The sequence below is a fragment of the Podarcis muralis genome, chromosome 2 (genome assembly GCF_964188315.1).
Source record: "Podarcis muralis chromosome 2, rPodMur119.hap1.1, whole genome shotgun sequence".
In the NCBI taxonomy this organism is placed as follows: Eukaryota; Metazoa; Chordata; class Lepidosauria; order Squamata; family Lacertidae; genus Podarcis; species Podarcis muralis.
In genome coordinates, this window is record NC_135656.1 from 71,300,477 (window position 1) to 71,321,436 (window position 20,960).

Consider the following 20,960-nt stretch of genomic DNA (forward strand, 5'->3'; position numbering starts at 1 on the left):
CACTCTTCTTTTGTTGGTAGTTCTTGCTTCCATCACTAGGCTAATAGTATTCTTGCTTTAGTTGTTACATATAAAAACAATTTTTTATCATGCTTGTAAATCTCTGAGCCGCTTCTGGCAAACCAGAGCAGCGCACGGAAATGCCGTTTACCTTCCCACCAGAGCAGTACCTATTTATCTACTTGCACTTTGACGTGCTTTTGAATTGCTAGGTTGGCAGGAGCAGGGACCGAGCAATGGGAGCTCACCCCATCGTGGGGATTCGAACCGCCGACCTTCTGATCAGCAAGTCCTAGGCTCTGTGGTTTAACCCACAGCGCCACCCGCGTACTCTTAAGAGGACTCAATTCCATGGAAGGTCCTGAATGTAGAGCCTAAGCGGAACCAAACTTAATCTCTCTCTCTCTCTCTCTCTCTCTCTCTCTCTCTCTCTCTCTCTCTCACACACACACACACACACACACACACACACACACCAAAAGCTAAAAGTTAGTACTATCTAAAAGGTCCAGTCCCTGCTCAACCATATTGATTGTTCAGAATTGTGGACAACAGCAAAGGCTATCCCCAAGTATACAACATGCTTACATATATGTTGACAGGATTTTGTAAAGTTGAATATGATGTAGTGTCACATGTAGGAGTGTGCCACTGTTGCTGAAATGTGATTGGAGCACGATGGAACAGAAGTGTAGGCAGAGAATGGGGGGGCGCATTATATGGGGGAGCAACTGCTAGCCGCAGAAGGCAGATAAAAAGTTAAGGACTGTGGCGATCACACAGGGTCCCCGGACGTTTAACGGTCTATTGATCCCTGTGCCACTACTGTGCTCACTTCCCTCCTACCACCAACCCGTTACCCTCAGGTAAAACACTGAGTCCAGACAGTTGTTAAAAGTGAACCAAATAAACAAGTTTATTTTATAAATATTAACAAGTTTATGGTTTCTCAGATAATATTCCTGTCAGTATCTTAACTTTAGTTTCTTTACCAGCCTATACCTTCCTAATACCTTCTGACTGATTATCTCAACTGTTTCAATTCTCTCACTCTCTCACATCAGACTAGCCCAACCCACAGACTTATCCTCTCTGTCTCTTCTAACTCCAGACTGTCTTCTCAACCACCCTAACTCTAACTAACTCACTTCCCTTGGGTTCCCATTGGTTAGTCATTTTACAATTCGTTAACCCTTTCCTTATGAACCCAGTATGATGTCACACACCTAGGAGGGCAAACGCCACAAGGACGCAGTAGGTGGACACAGCATTTGCTAAAGAAATGATTTTTAAAAGTCCAAAGCAATACATAGAATTATCACGACTGTACAAGCATTTCATCTGTTTCTTCTTTTCATTGCTGCAATGTCTGTATTTCAAAAACAATTTGTAGATATCCTAATGGTCTGAAAACCCAAAGGTCCACAGTTGTGAGTTTGCATTAACCACAGTTTGAAAACAGTGACCCAGTGTTGTTACCTATGCATCATTTCAAAGATAGAGTATTAGTTAGTTTAAAATGCCATGACAAAGTGATCAAGATTCACAGGATGATGGGGGGGGGGCACTATTGGATTGTTGTTTTTATTTTTATTAGGTATTTTGTGGGTTTATATCTTGATTTTATTCTGTGAACTGCCCTGTGACCCCCAGGTATAGGGTGGTATATAAATTCAAATAATAATAATAATAATAATAATAATAATAATAATAATAATAATAGAATCATTCAGTCAACCAGTGCTAGGATAAAGTTCTCTTTAAGGTGGATGAGCTGTTGAGGATCAGATTAAATTTGAGGTTTGCTTGCTTGCTGACTGGAAACTGTGGGAAGCAAAAGATTGAAGCCACCTGTCACCATACCATAGTCCCAGTCCAGCTTCCCCATGCCCTTCAATGTCAGCTCTTTACCTTAAAACACCAAAAAAAGCAACCTAGGGGCAAACTACATGACAATTATGACATTTAAAATACCTGTGATATTTTTTAAGGCTTTGCTCCTGAAAGAATCTGGGTAGCTGCCTGCTTGAGTTTGGGATTAACAAACACCAGGAGGATACCGTGAGCAGAGGGGCACATTACCTGCACCACTGAACACATTATTGAACCAAATCTCTGTTCTGATTTTTCAAAGTATCGAAATACAATCAATAGGTGTGCCATGTAAAAAGCGACATAAATGATCAGGAAGGAGAGCACTGTCCCAGCTGCCTTGATATGAGCTTCTGTTTGGCGGCTCCTGAAACTGGCTCCTTTACCTGTCATATTGTAGATATGTCTGCAGAGCGAGGCCACAACCATGATGGAGCAAAGTAAAGTCACAAGAAGGGGACAGCTTGAACCAGTAATTAAAAAGAAGAGTTGTAAAGAACTGCCAGTTTCTAGCCATGAGTGTCCTTGAGTCATGTTTGTTACGTTGGCTGTTGTGGTGCTCTGATGTTGCACTGAAATGTTATGAAATGCATAGACGGAAAAGAGCAAGGAGGCAGCTAGAGATACTGCAAGAAGCCAGGGCACCAGATGTGATATCCTCAGCTTGCACCAAAGGAAGAGGGAGTGGGTGCCGTTCACTATCTTGATGCAATAGAAGACGCAGAACCAGGCAAGGAGCCAGTATCGGAAGAATATGACACAGCTTACAAAGACATGAATCATTCTCATCGTTATGTGGTTGAACTCCAACTTTAAGTAGTAAGTTGTTATTGCTGGAATCATCAAAACTGTGGCACAGATACTGGACGTTCCCATGGACAGAAGAAGTTGTTCCTTGGCATCGAGGGTCCTGCATTTAGCCCATTCAGCAACCATCACTGCAGTTATAAAGCTATTGGAGATGAACCCACAGAGGGCCATGTCGATTACAACCACCAGAAAGGCAATGATTTGGGAAGAAGGCATATTTCCGGGTTCTTGCAGATTGCTGTATAGGTAGTCGTTTGCCAGCCAAAGTTGTTGAGTTCAAATGGGGAGTGCAAATGTGGTAGCAGATCAGTGACATGCTTTTTAATGCATTGGGAACTATGCAAATGAACTGTGTGTCAAACTACCAATTTCCATAATGCTTTCATCTGGGGTAGTGGTGTTGATACTAACTATATAGAAGGGCTTCCTGTCACACAACTTTGTATGTATCAGGAATGCTGCTTCAATTTGGTGTATATGTGAATAAGAAAGTTAGCCATAGGCAACCCCTTTGTGGCCCGGATTTTACTGCTCACTTAAAGAATAACAGGAGCTGGAAATACTGCTGTTGAAACAAGGAATAATCCACCTCTGTAAACCACATTTGGAAGATGTTAGCTGGCTTGCTTACCCTCAGGTCCCCCTCATTTTGGTTTCCAGGAACTTCACAGCCAATTCTTATATTTGCTCCCAGATCATAAGCAAATTCTCAGGCCCCAAACCAAAAGCTTGTTCAGCCCTTGTCAGTGTAGTTTACCTTCCTTGTTCCTAGCTGCTCATCTCCTCACACGCTCCCCCTTCTTCATGATAAGATGCACAATGGACGAGGCAAGCTAGAAACCAGCATGGGACGGTCATAGTAGTAGGATTACCTCAGAGGCCTGTGTTAAAACACTCTTTTACTTTTTTAAGCTTTACCAGAAGCATTTCTACTTATTTGGGACGCGGGTGGTGCTGTGGGTTAAACCACAGAGCCTAGAGCTTGCCGATCAGAAGGTCGGCGGTTCGAATCCCCGCAACGGGGTGAGCTCCCGTTGATCGGTCCCTGCTCCTGCCAACCTAGCAGTTCGAAAGCACCTCAAAGTGCAAGTAGATAAATAGGTACTGCTCCGGTGGGAAGGTAAACGGCTTTTCCGTGCGCTGCTCTGGTTCGCCAGAAGCAGCTTAGTCATGCTGGCCACATGACCCGGAAGCTCCCTCGGCCAATAAAGCGAGATGAGTGCTGCAACCCCAGAGTCGGTCACGACTGGACCTAATGGTCAGGGGTCCCTTTACCTTTACCTATAGTTGAACTACGGAAGCATAAATTTTGGTGACCAGTTCTCAGCTGACTTACTGAATATGCTGAATGCCTATTGATGCTTAAATCAACCTCAACCCCGTAGGACACGCAAAATGTGAAACAAGCTTTTAATACTATCAGGTGCTTTCATTTCTTCTTTTTAGTTTTCCCCAAAGGGCCTCAATACTTGTCATCCTGAGTAAAGAAATTTACAGTGCTCAAGGATGCTGCCCATGCCAAGATCTTAGACTTATCTAAGTCAACAGACACAGTCCAACTCAGTTTATTTATTGGCAGGTTTTATCACCCACCATTCACTGAATGTCTACTTGGAAGTTAATCCTATTACGTTATATGGGCTTATTCTTAGGTGGGCGTACATAGACATCTAGGTAATTGATGTGTTTATCTTTCAGATAACGATAGGCTTTTTTTATTCTTTTGTGCAGGAAGGAGAAACCTATAGCCTCCAGATGTTTCTGAGCTACAGATCCCATCAACTAGCTTTGTTCAGGGGTGATGGGAGGTGTAATTCAGCAATATCTGGAGGTTCACCACACCTGCTTAAAAAGCGCTTAGGTTTGTTTACAACTATTTACCGAAAGTGAAATGTAAATATGGGTCCCTGATGAAGCACGGTGGTAACTATATCCATTCTTTATTTGCATTCCTGTAATTGCCGCTGAGGATTAAGTAGACTTAAGGTGACAGCAGATCATCTATTAACTATGAAAATATTTTTAGGGAAATGTAATGGATATAATATCCCTATTTACGATGGATTCATCTATTTCAAAAAAGAGAGCCTTCGATACAATCGAAACCTGGGCTATACAGTGGGTGATACAAAACTGCAGATTTGACAGCAGATATAACCAGTTATTGCAAGAAAATAGGAAATAAGGCAACAGCAACATATCATCTCCATGTAAAGACCCACCCAGTATCTTTAAAAAGAGGCATAAGGCAAGAAGTTAGCTTATCACCTAAACTACACTCACCTAAGCTATTTACATTCACCTTGGAAGGTGTATTAAAAGCTGGAGTGGTAAAAAAAAAAAGGAATCTGTGTTAACAGAAGATATCTAAATTTTCTATGATATGCAGGTGTTGTAATAATAAAAAGTCGACAAGAACTACAAGAAATGCTGGAATAACTGAACGAAGAATCAAATGAAAAATAAAAATATTTCTTTAGACTCAAAAGCTAAAGTGATCAATACAGTGGTACCTCAGATTAAGAACTTAATTCGTTCTGGAGGTCCATTCTTAACGTGAAACTGTTCTTAACCTGAGGTACCACTTTAGCTAATGGGGCCTCCCACTGCCGCCGCGCCACCATGATTTCTGTTCTCATCCTGAAGCAAAGTTCTTAACCTGAGGTACTATTTCTGGGTTAGCGGAGTCTGTAACCTGAAGCGTCTGTAACCCGAGATACCACTGTATGTGCATATTAGCTGTGATGTGTTATGAAGAACTGGACACACAAAGAAACATGAAAATTTAAAGAATAGTACAACATGCCACAGGACTCACAATGTTAGGAATATCATTAAAAGATAGAAAAACTAATAATTGGGTACAAGAAAGACTGAAAGTTGGGGTTGTAATGGAAAAGGCCGTGAAGCTAAAGTGGGCAGGCCATGTGGCCGGAGACGATTCAGGCCAATGGAATAAAGCAGTGTTAGTATGGTGACTCTACAGTTTTAAAAGGCCACCTATGTTCTCTAAGAAACCAGAACTATTTATTTTAGGCATAATGACATCTGATATTAAAAACAAAATAAGACTGCAGTTCATGTATGCAGTCACCACCGCCAGGAATCTAATAGCCAGAAATTGGAAAAGGGAAACACCACCAACCAAGACAGAATGGCAAGCTAAACTGGTAGAATATCTAATGTTAGCGAAAAAAATGGAACCAGTGAGAGGAGCCTCAGAAAAGGAGGTAGACAAGGAATGGAAAATGGCGAGAGAATATCTCCAAGGATACTGCAATAGTAGAGGCTATCTGACGTTAGAAGAATGAGTAACAACATATGGTATTAATACAAAAAAACAATAATGACTAAATTAAATAATGGATATAAGTAGGAAGACGATGTTTGGATCTAATGGTTACAGCAGGAAGAGTATTATGGACTTAATCAGAAGTATTCACATTTCTTTTAATTTCTGTTTGTTCCACTGTATATAGGCATGTTAAATTATATGTAGGTAGCTACGATTAATTGAACTGGAACATAGATTTGAGCAGTTTGTAAACTTAAATGCTACCTTTTTCCTTTATGGGAAATCTTTTGCTATTTGTATTTTCTTTCTGATTATTATTTTCTTTGTTTATAAACTCAATAAAGATTTTTTTTTTAAAAAAAAAAGATCATCTATGTTATGGTTGGACCATCCAAAACTAACAGCACAGCTTATGTGGATGCAGGAAGCAAACAACAGAAAGTGATGGAGAGAACTTGAAGAGGGGTATATCCAAAGATCAGTGGAGGTGAGGAACAGGTTTAAGGATTAAAATTCTACAAGGCAGGCTTAAGCAGTATGTGGACTGAGAACACCCAGAAGTGCAAGCTGGATTTCGAAGGGGCAGAGGAACCAGAGACCAAATTGCAAACGTGCTGGATTATGGAGAAAGCTAGAGAGTTCCAGAGAAACATCTACTTTTGCTTCATTGACTATGCAAAAGCATTTGACTGTGTCGACCACAGCAAACTATGGCAAGTTCTTAAAGAAATGGGAGTGCCTGATCACCTCATCTGTCTCCTGAGAAATCTCTGTGTGGGACAAAAAGCTACTGGATATGGAATACCGGTAACTGATTGGTTCAAAATTGGGAAAAGAGCACGACAAGGCTGTATATTGTCTCCCTCCTTATTTAAGTTAAATGCGAAAGGCTGGACTGGATGAATCCCAAGCCGGAATCAAGACTGCCAGAAGAAATATCAACAACCTCAGATATGCTGATGACACAACCTTGATGGCAGAAAGTGAGGAGGAATTAAATAACCTTTTAATGAGGGTGAAAGAGAAGAGCGCAAAATATGGTCTGAAGCTCAACATCAAAAAAACAAAGCTCATGGCTACTGGTCCCATCACCTCCTGGCAAATAGAAGGGGAAGAAATGGAGGCAGTGAGAGATTTTACTTTCTTGGGTTCCATGATCACTGCAGATGGTGACCGCAGTCACGAGATTAAAAGATGCCTGCTTCTTGGGAGAAAAGCAATGACAAACCTAGACAGCATCTTAAAAAGCAGAGACATCACCTTGCCAACAAAGGTCTGTATAGTAAAAGCTATGGTTTTCCCAGTAGTGATGTATGGAAGTGAGAGCTGGACCATAAAGAAAGCTGATCGCCGAAGAATTGATGCCTTTGAATTATGGTGCAGGAGGAGACTCTTGAGAGTCTCATGGACTGCAAGAAGATCAAACTTCTCCATTCTTAAGGAAATCAGCCTTGAGTGCTCACTGGAAGGACAGATCCTGAAGCTGAGGCTCCAATATTTTCGCCACCTCATGAGAAGAGATGACACCCTGGAAGAGACCCTGATGTTGGGAAAGATTGAGGGCACAAGGAGAAGGGGATGACAGAGGACGAGATGGTTGGACAGTGTTCTCGAAGCTACCAACACGAGTCTGACCAAACTGTGGGAGGCAGTGGAAGACAGAAGTGCCTGGCGTGCTCTGGTCCATGGGGTCACGAAGAGTCAGACACGACTAAACAACAACATATTCAAAGATGGATGTGAAATGCTGTAGAAGAAGAAAGAAAGATGGCAGTATCTTTGTCTAGATGCCTGAAAAGTCTAATTCTTGCATTACCTCTGTGCTTCAGTTGTCCCTTGGGATCTGGATAACAACTTTCATATAAGGCAGGAGAAAATGCACACTAATGTTGAAGAAAAAATGTGTGATTTGAGCACACAGAAAATGCAATTTTACACAATGTTGAGGGAGAGACATTTGGTGTACAATGAAGGAGAAACAATATGCAAAGAACTGATCATACAGAAACATCAGAGCAGGGGGAAAAACCGTATGCATGTTTACTCAGAAGCAAGCCCTACTGTGGTCATTTTCTTCTGGGTAAGCAGGCATAGGATTGGGCATTGTTCACTTATCTTGATACAACAGAAGATGCAGAGCTAGGCAGAGCCAAAATGGGGAGAATATGACAGGCTGCAAATAGAAAATGCTGTAAATTCTCCAAGTGGTTCTTAAACACTTTATACAGTAGTTAATGAAAACTGCAGTCAGTAAAACTGTCTCGCATATATTGGGTTTGGTTTGGGACAGAAGATGTTAACTAGTAGTGAGGCTCCCATGTTTAGCCCATTCAGTGATTATAACTATAAAGTCATTGCAAAAGAGCCCGCAAAGGACCAAGTCAGCTGCAGTTCTCCAAAAGCCAACATTGCAAACATTGCCCAAGGAAATACATGGGTTGAACCCTCTTCTTTTCAGCCACTGGTTCTGGCTGTCCCTTTCATGAACCCCCCCACACACACACACACAAAAGATAAGCACTATTAGTCATAGTGGTTAAGTGTCATGCCACGGGGCTGAAGCTCAGCTGTGAGGACATCACCACCCCAGAAATCTCATCCTCACAAGGTGTTTTTGCCTTTGCTGAAAATAGGGATGAGCTTGAAGCTCCCATGAAATGCAAGGAGGCACTTGGTTATGCTCCTAGGCCCCAGGCAATAATCAGTGGTAGTAGTAGTATAAGCATCGCTTGCGTTAGACGTAACACTAGGTTTTTAGAAGATCAGCAACAACAACAAACTACAAGCCTCTGGTTGAGAAGTGCTGAAACCAGGACTGGCTTATACCATAGAGCAGGCATTTCCAACTCCCAAGAGACTGTGATCTACTCCCAGTACAAAAAAAACTGGCAGTGATCTACCCGTCATTGGAGGGAGGAGGAGCGTGCGTGGGGTGGGCGGGTGAATTCCCCAGAGTTGTTAAGCTTTTTTTGGAGGGAAATGTCCCCCCCCCCCAATGACTTTTTGTACACGATAAGGATCCCGCGATCTACCAGGATCAGCCGGGGATCTATCACTGGTTGGACATCCCTGCCATAGAGGTTTTTCCTGACTTACCACAGGGACACCCTCATTCCTCAGAACAAGTTCCAGCTGAACTGAGGTACAGCGGTACCTCAGGTTACATACGCTTCAGGTTACATACGCTTCAGGTTACAGACTCAGCTAACCCAGAAATAGTGCTTCAGGTTAAGAACTTTGCTTCAGGATGAGAACAGAAATCGGGCTCCGGCGGCGCGGTGGCAGCAGGAGGCCCCATTAGCTAAAGGTTAAGAACAGTTTCAGGTTAAGTACGGACCTCTGGAACGAATTAAGTACTTAAACCTGAGGTACCACTGTACTTGGTAACAATAAACTTACGAGTTGTAGAGTTGGAAGGGACCCAGAGGGTTGTTTAATCCAACCCCCTGCAATGCAGGATTGATTGCTGCTTTAATTGATATGTTGTATCTCTCAAATTAGGATAGGTTTTTCTTTCATCAGTATCTTTAAAGACATAAATTTGTTTGCATCTGTTTACAGAAAGGAAAATGCAAAGATGTGTGCCAGAGATAGCAGAGTGGTAAATATATCCCTTCTGTATTTGCATCCCTGTGATTGCTGGTGAGGATGAAACAGGCTTGAGACAGTGCCTTTGTTTAGATTTATGAAACTTCTAATTCTTTCATTACCTCTCTGCTTCAGTTGCCCATTGGGATGTAGATAACAACAGAACAGAAGGAAATGCAGACAATTCGTTTGACCAATATATACATGTCTATACTTTTGAATAGCTGCTCTTTTTTGTATAAGTGAATATGGAAGGTCAATATCCAGTCAAATGGCTCTGAACTAAAGCTCATACATCAGTCATAAGGATAATCCCACTGCCCTGCAGATGAATAGATAGGATTGCTAATTTCTTTCTAGTCATTCATATTACTTACTCATTCCGACTAGGCATAAACATTGCTAGCAAGGTACTCAAAAGGGCTGTTGAGATGCCTACAGCAACAAATCGTTCATTTGAAGTTACCCACCAGCTCCTAGTTTTTCTGCTGAAATAGACATCTCAGTAGCCCTTCTGTGTTTTGTGCAGTGCAATTTTGGGGAAGATAGATGTGGAGTTGGAAGGTTCTCGTGGTGACTTTGCTGCCACTTATTTGGTTGATTCCCAGAGATGCCCAAAGCCTATGCAGAAAGCTGCCCTGTCATCAACATGGCCACTTTACTGGGGAACTCCGCCCACCCCTAACTGGTAAGGTTCAATAGTTCTGCCTTATTAATTGTAGAGTTGGAATGTTTAGTCAGAGTCTTATTTCTTGTTATATGAATCCATTGGTTCAAGTCCTGCCCTCTGGAGCAGGAGGGGGGGGGACTTGCTTCATCTTTCATATGACAGCTGTTGAGATATTTGAAGATGGCTAGCATATCACCTCTCAGTCTCCTCTTTTCTAGGCTAAACATACCCAGCTCCCTCAACTGTTCCCAATAAGGCTTTCCGGACCCCTGATCATCTTGGTTGCCCTCCTCTGCACATGTTCCAGCTTGTCAACATCCTTCTTAAATTGTGCTCAGAACTGGAAACAATACTTCAGGTGTGATCTGACCAAGTCATAATAGAGCAGTAGTCTTGACTTCCCTTGATCTGGACACCATACTTCTGCTGATGCAGCCTAGAAGAGCATTAGCTTTTTTTGCTGCTACATCACACTCTTGACTCATGTTACACTTGTGGTCTACTAAGACCCCTGGATCCTTTTCACATGTACTACTGGCAAGCCAAGTGTTCCTCATCTTATATTTGTGCAGCTGGTATTCCTGCCTAATTGCAGAACCTTATATTTGTCCCTACTGAAATTCATTGTGTTAGTTTGAGCCCAGTTCTTCAATGAGGTAAGGTCATACTGAATCCCAATTTTGCCTTTTGTGGCATTAGCTATCCCTCCCAGCTTGGTGTCACCTGTAAATTTGATGAGCATCCCTTCAATTCCTTCATCCAGATCTTTTATACATTGAACAACAGCGGACCTAGGACAGAACCCTGTGGCACCCCACTGCTCACTTCTTTTTGGGATGATGAGGAACCATTAGTGAGAATTCTGGGTTCAGTCAGTCAACCAGCTACAAAGGCCTGAGACCTGTGGGTATAGGTAAAGGTAAAGGGGACCCCTGACCATTAGGTCCCGTCGTGACCGACTCTGGGGTTGCAGCGCTCATCTCGTTTTATTGGCCGAGGGAGCCGGCGTACAGCTTCCGGGTCATGTGGCCAGCATGACTAAGCCGCTTCTGGCAAACCAGAGCAGCGCATGGAAACGCCGTTTACCTTCCCACCGGAGCGGTACCTATTTATCTACTTGCACTTTGATGTGCTTTCGAACTGCTAGGTTGGCAGGAGCAGGGACCGAGCAACGGGAGCTCACCCTGTCGCGGGGATTCGATCCACCAACCTTCTGATCAGCAAGTCCTAGGCTCTGTGGTTTAACCCACAGCGCCACTAGGGTGGTATATAAATCCAATAAATGAAATAAAAATCAACCCAACAGTTACCTTGTCCAGCCTACATTTTACTGCTTCTATACAGGAAATAATAACCAATAATAGCATCATTGATGCAACTCATCAATGCAGTTATCTATGCTAAATATGGAGATGTGTGATAGTAATGTGTTTGGGTTTGATTCAGCTGTTTTTCAGAAGCAGGGCTAATTTGCACCGTTTACCTTGGAAAAAATGTTGGGTGATATTTCAGAGTACATTTGGTTTGTCAGGAGACAGATCAACCCTAATGGTAGACACACTGCTATGATTAGTAATAGATGATCATTTCTTTCCATGTCTGTTGTGATAACTGTCTTCGTATGCAGGGAAAGTCCCTAACTCACTGAGGGTTTGAGACCCATCGACTTCCCTCACCTGGTTTAGCCAACTATTCGAAGCCATTACCAGGGTGTGGCCACAGTTGCATGCTGACAGCTTCCCGAAGCCACAAGTGAGAGCTGAGTGCAGGGTGGGGCCCAAACATGGACAAACTACACTAGAAGGAGCACAATGTATTCCCCATCAGAGGTACTACCCCTTCCAGAAACTCCTGAAGCCAAGCTGGTGCCAAACGTATTGCTCTGCATTCCTTTAGACTACATCAGCAAGGCTGAGAGAGGGTCTTGTTGTCTGGGCAGCCCAGGACCTCCCTACACAATGCTCAGGCTTGCACTTTGGTGCTGCTAACACAATGGTTTGTCTTCACCTCAGAGGCATACTCCATTGCCTCTTGGCACTGACAGAATGCCAACAACAATGTCATACCTGACAACACAGATACAGATAATGAAAGGTCAGCTTCTATATCTAACTTGTATGACAGGAGATGCAAAATGGCCAGGTATGTTAGGGTTGTACCGCTTAGGAACATTTAATAGTAGGCAAAGTGGTCTAAACCACTGAGCCTCTTGGGCTTGCCGTTCAGAAGGTCGGGGGTTCGAATCCCCGCGACGGGGTGAGCTCCCTTTGCTCAGTCCCTGCTCCTGCCAACCTAGCAGTTCGAAAGCACGTCAAAGTGCAAGTAGATTAATAGGTACCACTCCGGCGGAAAGGTAAACGGCGTTTCCGTGCGCTGCTCTGGTTTCGCCAGAAGCGGCTTAGTCATGCTGGCCACATGACCCGGAAAAACTGTCTGCGGACAAACGCCGGCTCCCTTGGCCTATAAAGCAAGATGAGCGCACCAACCACAGAGTCATTCATAACTAGACTTAACTGTCAGGGGTCCCTTTACCTTTACCTAAAGGGAAATTAAGCAAAAGCTTCTGTACTTGAGTAAGGATTAATTTAGAGAAGGAAGGGAAGAGTCAAGGAAAACATTCAAAGTTATGTTCTCATGTGGTATCTGTGTAATGAAGCAAATAGGTTTTGGTCATCGATATAGAATATAACAGACAAAAATGACACTGCGACAATTTAGATTTTAGAATCCATTATATTTATACTAACTTGTACAAATGAGTCCATGGTCTTAATGCCATGTATCATTGTAGCTGCGAGATTGTGTTATGCAGAATAGGTAGGGAAAGGTTTGTGGCAAAGTGGGCGACATAAACGTAGGAATATGCTGTAATAGGAAGCTTAGGCATTGCATAAGGGTGAAAGGAGGAGGCAAAAAATTAACAGATTTGTTCAGCATTGGAAAACGTTTCTTGATTAGTAGTCAAAAAACCCCCCCACACCTTCTAGTTTTTCCTTGTGAATTTAAGGCTATGTTTTTGGAAGCATCTGCATAGCTGCCTGCTTGAGCTTGGGATTAGCCAACAGCAGGATGGCACCCTGTGCAGGGGAGTACATTAGGATCACTGTTAGACACACCGAATAAACAGAGGTGATTCTTTCAATATTTTGAAGTACAATTATGGAATGTGCCACGTAAAAAAAAATGTAAACGATCAGGAGGGAGAGCACTGTCCCAGCTGCCCTGATATGAGCTTTTGTTTGGAGGCTTGGAAGACTGGCTCCTTTACCTGTCATCTTGCAGACATGTGTGTAGAGTGAGGCTACAATCACAATGGAGCACAATAAAACCACAAGAAGGGGACAGCCAGAAGCAGTCATTAAAAAAAAGGCTTGCAGAGAACGAGAAAGTTGGGTTGCTTTCTTTCCTTGAGTCACATTTGAAGTGTTGGTTGCTATGTTGCTCTGGAGCTGAAAAGAAATATGTGGGATTGTAATCAAAGAAACAAAAACCGAAAAGACTTGGGATCCCACAAGAAGCCAGGGCAGCAGCTGCGATATCCTCAGCTTGCACCAAAGGAAGAGGGTGTGGGTGCTGTTCACTATCTTGATGCAATAGAAGACGCAGAGCCAGGCAGTGAAACAAAATCGGGTGTATGAGACAAAGGTTGCAAAGAAGTAGAATGTTTGAAACACTAAGCCGTCGCTTGAGTTGGTTATTAAGAAATTAGTAATGACTGCAATCTCACAGGCAGTGGCAAAGATATTGGACGTACCCAGAGAGAGAAGTAGTTGTTCACAAGTTGCAAGACTCTTGCATTGAGCCCATTCAGTGACCATCACTGCAACTATAAAACCGTTGGAGATGAGCCCACCTAGAACCCAGTCACTTGCAGCCACCAGAAATGCAATGATTTTGGAAGAAGGCATATTTCCAGACCCTTGCAGACTGCTGTACAGGTGGACTGACCAAAGTTCTTGAGTTCATGCAGCGCACAGGTGTGATGGTAGCAGATCAGCAGCATACTTTTTAATCCATTGGGAACTATGCAAATGAACTGAGCATCAAACTATGTAAATCAATGTGCTACCAAGTTCCACAAGGCTCTTATTTGGGAGAGTGGTGTTGATACAGACTGTATAGAAGGGCTTCCTGTCACACAACCTTTTGTGAATCAGGGATGTTGCTCCATTTTGGGAGTTATATGAATAAGAAAGCTTGCCACTGGCAGCCACTGCAGTGGCCCAGATTTTTCTCTGCAGGAAAAAAGTGTTAGGAGTTGGGGAAATGGCCCTTGAAGCAAGGAAGGAACATCAAGAAATGGCGTTGGAAGATACTCGTCGTCTTGCTTACACTCAGACCCTCTTAGTTTTGGTTTTCATGACTTTTTAGCCTATTATCCCACTTCATAAAAACTATTATTTCCACCACAGGAAGCTATCTCATGCCCCAAGCTTAAAAACTTCATAAAGTCTTCACCGGTACAGTTTACTATTTTTTGGTGGCTGCTTATTTCTCTGACCCCAATCCAGCTGTTGACATCAATCTGTCATTTTTTTTTCTTTATGAACAGATACACAATTGAATGACGCAGTATCAAACTTCAGCAAGTGACAGCAATGGAGTTAGCTCAGAGATCATTTTTCCAGTGCACATGCTGCAATTGCTGCTCTGCTTAAATCAGCTCCAGCTCTCCACTGACACACAGTATACTCAAAATGTAGAGCCAGTTTTTAATACTGTCAAATGCTTCTGTTTCTTCTATTTAGTGTAGCCAAAAGACTTCATTGCCTGTGCCATTCAAAGTAATGTTTTTGATTGTGCTCAAGGGTGTTGTTGCCATGCTAAACCTCTGAACTTTTTAAGTATATATTTGCATTAAGGGACATAAACAGCCCAAGCTATACATCCTTGAAATTTAATCATACTATATTCAATGGGCTTACTCTATGTACAGTGTGCATATGATTACAGCCTTAAATGATAGGTTTATCTGTCAAATAATTATAGGTTTCTGTTTCCTTAGTGTATTAAAAGCACACAGATTTGTTCATTGCTGTTTTCCAGGATGGAAAAAGATTTAGTGTCTTTTACTAAGTCTAGTGGTAACTATTTCTCTTTTCTTGCATCATTATACAGTGGTACCTTGGGTTACAGACGCTTCAGGTTACAGACGCTTCAGGTTACAGACTCCGCTAACCCAGAAATAGTACCTCGGGTTAAGAACTTTGCTTCAGGATAAGAACAGAAATTGTGCAGCAGCATCACGGAGGCAGCAGGAGGCCCCATTAGCTAAAGTGGTACCTCAGGTTAAGAACAGTTTCAGGTTAAGAATGGACCTCCAGAACGAATTAAGTTCTTCACCCGAGGTACCACTGTAATTGCAGCTGAGGATCAAATAGGCATAGGACAGAATCTTTTATTAGAGTCATGAAACATCTAATTCTTGCATTGCTTCTTTGCTTCATTTGCCCCTTGGGGTGTGGATAACAACCTACCTAAAGGGTGGGCGGGGGAGCAAAAAATGCAAACTAGCATGTAATAAATGTGTTGTGCTTAGAACACACGGGAAATGCAATAGCGCCATGTTGTCGTGAGACCTTGTTGTACATAAATCAAACTATTCAAAGTAGATAAGAGCACAGTATGATCAGAAATGTCTGACTCCAATAAATAACAACCAACCACATGTTCCTACAAGTCAACAGAGAGCACATAAAAGTGATAGCCTACCCATTCTTTCCACCTGCAGCATGCTGAGTCTGTTTCTTTCCACGTGAAGGCTCCATTTAGCTATTCGGATGAATAGCCATTGATAGACCTGTCCTTCATGGTGCATCTAATCCTCTCCTAAGATCCAGGGGGGACAGCAGGTGGCTTTGAGGATGGAGCAGGTCATGGCAAGACTTCAGAGGGAGATGAGGCTGTGATGGAGACAGGTCTTAGTGTCCTTACAAAGAAGGAGATGGGACTGAAGGGAGTACATAGAAGCTATATATGAGAGTCTTTGCTCATCATAATCCACAGGAACTTCTAAAATATAATTTTGTGTTGTTCCCTTTGCAGGCTGTTGTGGTACCCAGAAGAGAATCATGCTGTAAGTGGAATGGAGGCTGAAGCAGATGTCTTTATGAACAGTGCACAATGGATTATGCATTACCTTTCTAAGGAAGCAGACCCTGAAAGTCAGCAGCCAGCTGAGAAAGAAAGGATCTCAAATATTAAAAAGCAGCCAGCCTGTGGAGATACACACCATGCCACAAGAAGATTGCCAGATAGAATAGATCAGGGTTCAGTAAACTTTTTCAGCAGGGGGCCGGTCCACTGTCCATCAGACCTTGTGGGGGGCCAGACTATATTTTGAAGAAAAAAGAGAGGGAAAAAATGAATTCCTATGCCCCACAAATAACCCAGAGATGCATTTTAAATAAAAGCACACATTCTACTCATGTAAAAACATGCTGATTCCCAGACCGTTTGCGGACCGGATTTAGAAGACGATTGGGCCGGATCCGGGCCCCGGGCCTTAGTTTGCCTACCCGTGGAATAGATCTAGCCTTTGTATCCCTGACAGGAATCCCTTTCCTCTTTCAGTGTATTCTTAAAAGATATGCTGCTGGTGCCTTGGAAACAGCCTTGTACAGATTCAAACCTTTGACCCCTGCAACCTAGTAATGTCTATGTTGACAGAGAGCAACTGTCAGAATGTCAGATTGCGGACGTTTCCAGCCCTTTCTGAAGATGCTGATGATTCAGGCTGGGACCCTATGCATGGGCAGATGTTCTACCACTGTGCTACAATGCAGGTCCTTTTCAGAAAATCTGCAGCAAACAGTCAACTGTCTAATTGAACTTAACTCTCGTAGCAAAGCTGACGTCTTAAGAATTTGTATTGCTGCTTATAACTACAAGGCAGTGTGGATAGTTCTTTCTTATTTATTTATAGGACACCAGATCTTGGAATAATAGGTACTAAAATAAAAAAAAACTCAACCTTCTTGTTTTTATTGTTATATGTACTAAGCTATACATAACCAAACTGGTCCCTGAGGGAATTAAATGTCTTATAAGATTATAGCTTCAAGACTGTGGTATGCAAAATATGTGGGAAACACTGATATACCAACAACAACTATGTCACAGTGAGAACCCTAAATGTAGGAATATACAGCAATGGCAAAGCTTATGAGTTTTATAAGGATGAAAGAAGGAGGGGCAAAAATTAACAGGTTTTCCCCCCAAGATTGGAAAATGTTTGTTAATTATTGGCATAATAAAGCAAATACTTCAGGAGATAACACTTTTATTTGACATGCTGTAACAAGAAAAAAGAACAACAAATAGGTTTAAAAGCTAACACATTTATGCATGTAATGTTATCCTGAGTGGCAAGTACATATATAAATATTTTGGGTGTGGAGATTGTAAAAAGTGAGGTCAGATGGAAATGAAATGTGCAAAACCTCCAACTGTGAGAATTACTTATTTAGCAGGTGTAGTTCACAAAACAGTTTTTGATGTCACAGATATTGTTGCTTTGGTAAGTAAATACAACGTGCTAAGAATTTTCTTTCGCTGTTCCATCAACAAATATAGCAGTGAAAACTCTTGATGTGTATTGTAATTTAGTGGTTTCACATTGCAGTGTCCCTATGAAGCTCCTTTGCTACAGGGTGACTAGTCAAAATTTATTTACACAGTGTACTGGACAGTTAAAATGCATACTGTATTGACATTTCTGATGTCCAATTTTTGTCCATTTCTTATTTTGCATAGAGACTGCCCTGTGTAAAATGCAGAAGGGCATAACTGGCAGATGGCATATATCACATGAAGAGGGGAATCAATCCCTTATGTTGCTGATGGCATTATCAGGCCCAGGAAAGGTATTACACTCTAGTTTGGCCCTAAGAATTTTCTTAAATAATCCTTGTTATTGGTATTTTTCAGCACAGGAATAAGAAACCTGTGTGCCTAACAGAACGGCACGGGGGGGGGGGGGGGAACCAAACCAATAACTTAAACACAGTGCTCTCTGTTTGGCCAGTGTCAATGTCCTTAAGAATTGTTAAGTCTCTGTTTTTGGAAACATCCTGGCAGCTGCCTGCTTGAGTTTGGGATTAACCAACATACCTGGGTGTTTTTTTTACCCTGTCCAATTGTAAGCAAGGTCTCTGTCAGGCAAAAAGAGATAGCATCAGGAGGGAGAGCACTTTTCCAGCTGCCTTGATGTGAGCTACCATTTGGGGACTCTGAAAATTCAATCCTTTACCTCTCATCTTGCAGAAATGTCTAAAGCGTGAGGCTACAGCCATGATGGAGCAAAGGAAAGCCGCAAGAAAGGGACAGCCAGAACCAGTATGGGTGGGAAAGGCCTGAAAAATTCAGTCTGTCTTTCCTTGCGTCACATTTGTTACATTGTCTGGTATTTTGCTGTGGATTATTTTATAAATATTCTGCACTGCAAACAGGGGGGGGGGGGGACGGGGGACAGTGAGATGAGATCCCACAAGAAGCCTGATATCCTCAGCTTGCACCAAAGGAAGAGGGAATGGGTGCTGTTCACTATCTTGATGCAATATAAGATGCAGAGCCAGGCTGCGAGCCAGAATTGAGAGAATGTGACAAAGGTTTTAAAAACAGAGCATTTGCGGTATTAAGTACTACCTAGTGAAAAATGGAACCATAAAACCTGTATAGCAGACATTGGACATACCCAATGCCGTAGTTGTTCGCTGACGGCAAGGTTCCTGCATTCAACCCATTCAGTGATGATCACTGCAACTATAAAGCCATTGGAGAAGGCCAAGTCCATTACATCCACCAGAAATGCAATAATCTGGGGGAGAAGGCATATCTCTGGATTCTTGCAGACTGCTAGACTTTCACTAGCATTGAGATGGGGAGTCCAAGTGAGATAGCAGGTCTATAGTATACTTTCTCAATGGGTTGGGAACTATGCAAATGAACTATGCATCAAACTATGTAAATTCATGGGACTCTTGGCCTTCCCATTTCCATGATGCTTCTACACAGTATAGTGGTGTTGATGACAAACTATATTGAATGGCTTTGTATAAATTGAATTGGTGCTTCATCTTGGTGGTTATATGGAACAAGAAATTTTGCCCAAGAGAACCCTGTTGGTGGTCTAGATTTTACTGCTCAGGTAAAGCATAGGAGGAACTGGAAATACTGCTGTTGAAACATGGAAGGACCACCCCTGGTGGTTACAATATGGGGTATCATAGGGCACTATTCTATCCCCATTGCTGGGAGCAGCCATTAGGACTTTGGGGGCCAGGTGCGATTTGTATGCTGATCCTCAGCTCTCTTTCTCCAGAAGTTCTGAATCAGGAGAAGCCATGTGGGCCCTGGGCTGATTCCTTGATACAGACTTGGGATGGATGAGGGGGAATAAGCTTGTTTGTATCCTGGCAAGATGGCTTTGATCTGTGGAACTGTCATGGTTACAGATGCCACATAATATCTGTTCAGTAGCTGTAAGAAATTGATCTTTTAATGTGGTAGCACCTAAACTGGAACTCCCTGCCTATTGATATCAGACATATGCCTTTGCTGTGCTCTTTCTGGTGCCTGTGCAGACATACAGAAGTTACAGTCGTACTTCCGTTTACGTAACCCTCTGGTTACGTAAACTTTGGGATCGCGCGCGGCAAACCTGGAAGTATTTTACTGGATTTCACTGCGTGTGCATGCGCAGAAGTGGTCCTCAGGTTGCAGAAACCTCGGGATCCAACTGGACCTCCGAAACAGATCCCGCCTGCAACCGGTGGTACCACTGTACATGTGTTTTTCTCTTTTTAGCTACTGTTGATTTTAATTATATTCTGACTGATTTTAAATACATACAGTCATACCTTGGTTGTCAAATGGAATCTGTTCTGGAAGTCCGTTCGACTTCCAAAAACGTTAGACAATCAAGGCGCGGCTTCCGATTGGCGGCAGGAGCTTCCAGCACTCAATCGGAAGCTGCAGAAGCCGCGTCGGATGTTCAGGTTCCAAAGGACGTTTGCAAACCGGAAGTCACTTCCGGGTTTGTGGCGTTCCGGAGCCAAAACATTTGACTCCCAAGGAGTTCCAGAACCAAGGTATGACTGTACTTGTTCTTAAACTTTATATTGAGAATTTTATTGTTTATATTTTTGTAACCAGTTAGAAGGATTGTGGGTTTTTTTTACAGTCAAGGGCACATAAATTTTGTTAAATAAAATAAACAGTAACTCCATCTCTCCACTGACCCACAGTCTATTCATAACACAGAAAAAGCTGTAATACTGCAAAATGCTTTAGTTTCTTCTGTTAGTTTAGCCAAAAGACCTCATTGCCCGTGTTATTCAAAGTAACATTTTTCACTTTGCTCAAGATAGTTGTTAATTTCTGAAGTATGCTTTTAAATTAAGGGACACAGACAGCCCAATCCTATGCAACCATGGAATTTAATCCTACTGTATTTAGTGGACTTACTCTAAAGTAAGCGTGCACAGATTGTAGCCCTAATTGATTAGTTTACCTGTCAAACATGATAGGTTTGGGTTTCTTCAGTGTCTTAAAAAGCATAGAGATTTGCTTGGTGCTGTTTTCCATAATAGAAAATGGAAATATATGTATTTTATTAAGCAAAGCAGTAACTAATTCCATTCTATATTTGCATCGCTGTATTTGCAACTGAGGATCAAATAGGCAAAGGACAGTACTTTTTATTAGATTTCTGAAACAGCTGGT

At 42.4% G+C, this 20,960-nt stretch overlaps 4 protein-coding genes across 4 annotated transcripts in view; 1 reads left to right on the forward strand and 3 right to left on the reverse strand.

Moving 5' to 3' along the window:
* The window catches only part of LOC114591527 (acylamino-acid-releasing enzyme-like), a 42,601-nt gene extending 25,389 nt beyond the window's left edge, over positions 1-17,212 (forward strand). The window contains exon 22 of the mRNA XM_028718655.2: positions 16,281-17,212. Coding sequence (XP_028574488.2) covers positions 16,281-16,578 — 298 coding nt within the window. The 3' untranslated portion in view covers positions 16,579-17,212. The remainder of the gene's footprint in view (positions 1-16,280) is intronic.
* Positions 1,987-2,969, reverse strand: LOC144326988 (taste receptor type 2 member 40-like). Its single transcript, XM_077924736.1, has one exon. It carries the CDS (start codon positions 2,896-2,898, stop codon positions 1,987-1,989), a length of 912 nt encoding a protein of 303 aa, XP_077780862.1. The 5' UTR covers positions 2,899-2,969.
* Positions 13,244-14,143, reverse strand: LOC144326989 (taste receptor type 2 member 39-like). Its single transcript, XM_077924737.1, has one exon. The coding sequence runs from the start codon at positions 14,141-14,143 to the stop codon at positions 13,244-13,246; it is 900 nt and encodes a 299-aa protein (XP_077780863.1).
* A 960-nt stretch (positions 17,213-18,172) lies between the features above and the next one.
* LOC144326734 (taste receptor type 2 member 41-like) lies at positions 18,173-19,029 on the reverse strand. The gene is made up of 3 exons (XM_077923495.1): positions 18,931-19,029; positions 18,700-18,828; positions 18,173-18,589 (listed from the first exon to the last, which is right to left on the reverse strand). The coding sequence occupies exons 1-3, from the start codon at positions 19,027-19,029 to the stop codon at positions 18,392-18,394; spliced, it is 426 nt and encodes a 141-aa protein (XP_077779621.1). The 3' UTR covers positions 18,173-18,391.
* Between the last annotated feature and the right edge of the window lie 1,931 nt (positions 19,030-20,960).